Raw genomic sequence first — 5869 nt, forward strand, 5'->3', positions numbered from 1 at the left:
GGAATTCAGTTCAGTGAACGTTGATTAGGGACGTTCTTACATTCAGAAAATATTTTTCTGAATCTTTTTTATTATTTGGATATTAAAAATATTCAAGTGAATATTTTATTTTAATATTAATTAGTTGCATTGCAATCATTTCAGACAAAGTGAACAGAATATCTGAGTCATTACATCAGACAATTAGGAAATTGGACTGTAATAATTCACCATGGCTTATGGCTTGCCAAGAAAGAACGCAGTGGAAACCATTTTGAGGTGCAATTGTTATAAAGTGTAAGTATATTTATCCTGGTAAGCGTTGATTTGGGCTGGGGAGTGTCCTTGTTAAAATAAAAGTATTGGACACCCTTACGTTCCCCATGAGATACCGGACTATATGAGGCATTCTCAGGTGTCTGGGTACTGATATTTTTAAAAGGAAAATGCTTTTGTAAGGATTTATAAATTTTCTTACTTGGTATTTACAACAAAACAACACTGTGAAATGAGGAAACTGAGGTTTGAAGAAGTGGTATGATCCAGGTCCCACAGTCATGTAGTAAGGAAGTGACAGGGTTAGAAGTCTGAGTCTTCTTTACTCCAAAGCAACATTTTCCAATGCAGACAACCACTTTAAAATCCCTCTTTAGATAGTGTAAATCTACCTAAAAACGCCTTGGTGTCAGATATATCTTAACAGAACACTTAATTAGCTGGTACAGAGAGTCAGTTTTGCATCCTGTACATTTTGTCAGGTGATGTGTGGACATCAAGAAGACCTGGGCTCAAAGCCTGGTCCTGCCACTGGCTCCCCATGCTGCCTTGAACAAATTACTTAACTTCTCTGTACCTTGGCTTCCCCATCTGTGAAATGGACATATCAATACCTACCTATATGGTGTGGAATACAAATGAGGTAATGTATGTAAGGTACTTGCATGTTGCCTGACATAATAGTAAACCCATAATAAACATGTGTTGCTACTCTGCTACTCTGTTACCTTTTTTTAAATTTTTGGACTTGTTTTTTTAAACCTCTCTGCCACAATGTACGACATATTAGCGTGGTGAGTCAATTGAATTTTACTTTTTGACAGTGTTCTAAGAAGTAAATGGAGACACCCCACGGGGTTGTAAGACCAGAGATATGGGAAAACCAGAGAGAACTCATCATTGCATTCTATTTAGATTTGTTAGTTCAGTATGTATTTAGACATTGAACTATAGACAAATACCACTGTAGTCATTATTGTAAACATAATTTTTATAACGAAGATATTCCTGTATCTGGAGAATGATTTAAAGCACTGATTCTGTGGTTTTGGCTATATAGCATTTTATGTCACGAATAATATCTGCAAAACCAGTGTCTTCTCTATCACTCTCACAAGAAAGTATTTGATATTCTATTTATAAGAGCAGCTAAATTAAGAGGAATAGAATGGTAGTAGCAGTCTTTGGAGTTCACTAGCTCAGGTAGCTCCTCACCTTGGGCTTTTTTTGGTTAAGTATTTTTAGAAGATTATAAAAAAATACACTAAAAAACATTCAAACAGTATAGAAGCATTTGAAAGGAAGATAAAAATGTTACCTCTCAAAAAAAAAAAAATGTTACCTCTCACATCCGCATTGCCATCCCTGCCCTACCCACCCAATCCTGCTCAGGTAAAATGTTTTATGTATTTTTTAGAATTTCTGTCTGTTACATAAGATACACACACACATATGTATATACACACACATGTTTTTACACATGGGATTATATTGCTCCCTCCCCACCTATATGTTGTGTAGCCTAGTGGTTAAGAGCACAGATTCTACAGTCTGACTTTCTGGGTTGAAATTTCAAACCCAAGCCTTGTGACCTTGAGCAAGTTGGTCTCTGTTCTTGTTTCCTAATCTGTAAAATGAGCATAACAATAACATCTGCCTACTTCATAGGGTTACTCTGGTAATTAAATGTGTTTATATATGTATACTGATTAAAACAGTGTCTTGCATGTAGTAGGTGCTAGGTAAGCATTAGCTGTTTTTTTTTCCTTTCTTTTTTTTTATGGCCACGCCATGTGGGTTGTGGGATCTTAGTTCCCTGACCAGGGATTGAATCCCGGCCCTTGGCAGTGAGAGAGTGGAGTCCTAACCAATGGACCGCCAGGGAATTCCCAGCATTAGCTGTTTTATTGCTCATCTTTCCAAATCAATATATAAGGATAAATCTCATTCTTTCATTACATGTATGTACTATAGTTTGTTTAACCAGGCTGCTCTTTGTTTTTTTTTTGGGAGGGGGGAGTATAATTGCTTTACAGTGCTGTGTTAGTTTCATCCACACAGGGAAGTGAATCAGCCATATGCATACACACATCCCCTCCCTCTTCTATCCCCTCTCATCTCACCCAGCTAGGCCATCACAGAGCACCAAGCTGTGCTATACAGCAGGTTCCCACTAGCTATCTATTTTACACACGGTAGTGTATTTATGTCAAACCTGATCTCCCAATTCATCCCACCCTCCCCTTCCCCCACTGTGTCCACAATTCCGTTCTCTACGTCTGCCTTTCTATACCTGCCCTGCAAATAGGTTCATCTTTACCATTTTTCTAGATTCCACATATATGCATTAATATACGATATTTGTTTTTCTCTTTCTGACTTAATTCACTCTGTATGCAGACTCTAGGTCCGTCCACATCTCTACAAATGACTCAATTTCATTTCTTTTTATGGCTGAGTAATATTCCATTATATATACCTACCACCTCTTCTTTATCCATTCATCTGTCAATGGACATTTAGGTTGTTTCCATGTCCTGGCTATTGTAAATAGTGCTACAATGAACATTGGAGTACATGTGTCTTTTTGAATTATGGTTTTCTCAGGATATATGCCCAGTAGTGGGATTGCTGGGCCATATGTTAGTTCTATTTTTAGTTTTTTAAGGAATCTCCATACTGTTATCACAGTGGCTTTTATCAATTTACATTCCCACCAACAGTGCAAGAGGGTTCCCTTTCCTCCACACCCTCTCCAGCATTTGTTGTTTCTAGATTTTTTGATGTTGCCCATTCTGACCGGTGTGAGGTGATACCTCATTGTAGTTTTGATTTTCGTTTCTCTAATAATTAGTGCTGTTGAGCATCTTTTCATGTGACTCTTGGCCAGCTGTATGTCGTCTTTGGAGAAATGTCTATTTAGGTCTTCCACCCATTTTTTGATTGGGTTGTTTTTTTGATATTGAACTGCATGAGCTGTTTGTATATTTTGGAGATTAATATTTTGTCTGTTGCTTCATTTGCAAATATTTTCTCCCATTCTGTGGGTTGTCTTTTCATCTTGTTTATGGTTTCCTTTGCTGTGCAAAAGCTTTTAAGTTTAATTAGGTCCCATTCGCTTATTTTTCTTTTTATTTTCATTACTAGGAGGTGGGTCATAAAAGATCTTGCTGTGATTTATGTCAGAGTGTTTTTCCTGTATTTTCCTCTAAGAGTTTTATAGTGTTTGGTGTTACATTGAGGTCTTTAATCCATTTTGAGTTTATTTTTGTGTATGGGGTTAGGTAGTGTTCTAATTTCATTCTTTTACATGTAGTTGTCCAGTTTTCCCAGCACCACTTATTGAAGAGGCTGTCTTGTCTCCGTTGTATATTCTTGAACCAGGCTCTTCTTGATAGATATTAAGGTTATTTTGTGGAGTTTTTTTGGGGACAAACAATGCTTCAATGAGCATTCTTGTAAATACATCTTTGTGTATTTGTTCAAGTGCATTTATAATAATTATAGACTTCAAGTCACTCCTTAAAGTTAGATGATAAAGTAAGAATTAAGCTGGAGGAGGAAAACAGATGGCGTGTGTGTTATACACTCACTTCCCCTACTTGTACCAAAGCAGGTCTTTCATCTTTCCTCATGCATATGAACTCACGTTGACTGTAGATGAGAAACATAGCTGATATTTTAAAGTTCCAAATTAGGATACATAAAACAATCCATTAAAATTTCATTGTGATTATTTTTAAATATTGTAGTTTGGGGTTTCATTCCCTTTTCCAGTTTTCTAAGGATTCTCTTGGTACTAGTGCTTCTATATACACCTAGGTTACATCCCAGCTCTGGTTCTCTGTTAACTTCTGAGTCTTTGTTTTCCTTTTCTACCTCCATGGTAGTTGTAAAGATTAAAGTCAGATCACACACTCAAAGCCTTAGTGTGTGCCAAGCTCTCTGCTCAACGTGTGAGTATTCCCTTTGTTCCTTCCCTGATGTAATCATATTTTTGATCAGCCAAAAAAGACTTGGAGCTTAGTTTTCTTTTTTCTTTTTTTAAAAAATTAATTAATTTTTGGCTGTGTTGGGTCTTCGTTGCTGCGCACAGGCTTTCACTAGTTGCGGCAAGCAGGGGCTACTTTTTGCTGCGGTGCACGGGCTTCTCATTGCAGTGGCTTCTCTTTGTTGTGGAACATGGGCTCTAGGAACATGGGCTTCAGTAGTTGTGGCTTGCGGGCTCTAGAGCGCAGACTCAGTAGTTGTGGCACTCGGGCTTAGTTGCTCCGCAGCATGTGGGTTCTTCCCGGATGAGGGCTCGAACCCATGTCCCCTACATTGGCAGGCGGATTCTTAACCACTGTGCCACCAGGGAAGTCCCAAGCTTACAGTTTTTAACTACATCCTCTTTAAGGACATGTAAAGATTGGATTGACTCCAAAGAGGCTCTTTTTTGAGCAAAAATGTCTGTCATCATAATTTATGGTCATTTTCAGTATATCTCTACATTAGTTAATATAAGCCTCCTTTTCCTGGCTAGGTTTGTAACTCTGTAAAATCCTGAATACTCTCCTGTAAACCAAAATGTCTAGTGGAAAATAGAACTGAGAATTCAAATGTCTTCTCTATATCCTGCAGTAGATGTCTATAAATATTTATTGAATGAATTTTTCCCCTAGACAGGAACCGTGGGAACTTGCATTATTCACAAAGACCTGGTACACAAACCTAGCCAACATCAAGTTGCCTTTCTTGGAAGAAATTGCATTTGGTAGTTCTATACACCTCAAAAAATGTAAAACCATTAAGGATGGTGTGCTCCCTTCAGCAGAATGTAAGTTCTGAAGGAACTACTTTATTATATTTTTTTATTTGAATTTTATTTACTTAATTATTTTTATACAGCAGGTTCTTATTAGTTATCTATTTTATACATATTAGTGTGTATATATCAATCCCAATCTCCCAGTTCATCCCATCACCACCTGCCCCCTCCCTCCGGGCTTTCCCCCCTTGGTGTCCCTATGTTTCTGTAGGAAGTATTTCAATAAATTGCAAACTCTGTGTGTTATTTTAATTATTAGACAAATGTTTAAATCTGATCATTCACACCCATACTCCCTATCTATGTAGCCCTGTCTTGTTTAGTATTCAAGAATGTGAATTTTTCTGTGTGCTAAATATTCAGTTTTGACTAAATTATGCCTGGTGAAAAATGTCAGTTGGATTGCATCATGTATTTTATTTTTCAGCCATCCAACTTGAAAGGGAGTATGAAATGAAGCGCTTGAATAACCTGAAATGTGAGGAAAAGGTAGCGAAGGAAATTCAGTTTTCCCTAAGGGAAAGGCCAGTTGGTTTGAGAAGACCTCTCCCACCTAAGTGACAGTCATCTCACAGTTGAATCTGTACTCTGTGCTTTCTGCATCCAAAGAGGATGAAGGACTCTGACCTACCACTGTGTGAAGTTTGGTGCAGTCATCTGAATGCCCCCTGGTGGATGAGCCAGCTCCCGTGGGTTAGTTGACAGCTCTGAACAGATCTTCTGGGTCCCAGTCACATATTTGTACCTTTGTATCACAAGCAACAGTACTGTAAGTAAATGAAAATGTAGCTGGCATCGAGTCAT

At 37.8% G+C, this 5869-nt stretch overlaps 1 protein-coding gene across 1 annotated transcript; it reads left to right on the forward strand.

Annotated features, from left to right (window-relative positions):
* Window positions 1-211: 211 nt before the first annotated feature.
* On the forward strand, window positions 212-5626 carry LOC309821665 (uncharacterized protein C4orf36; the record flags this gene model as incomplete). The annotated part of the gene is made up of 3 exons (XM_082653154.1): window positions 212-276; window positions 4920-5074; window positions 5493-5626. The coding sequence occupies 3 exons, from the start codon at window positions 212-214 to the stop codon at window positions 5624-5626; spliced, it is 354 nt and encodes a 117-aa protein (XP_082509280.1).
* Between the last annotated feature and the right edge of the window lie 243 nt (window positions 5627-5869).

This window comes from Grampus griseus, assembly GCF_964374135.1.
Source record: "Grampus griseus genome assembly, chromosome: 4".
NCBI classification, from domain to species: Eukaryota; Metazoa; Chordata; class Mammalia; order Artiodactyla; family Delphinidae; genus Grampus; species Grampus griseus.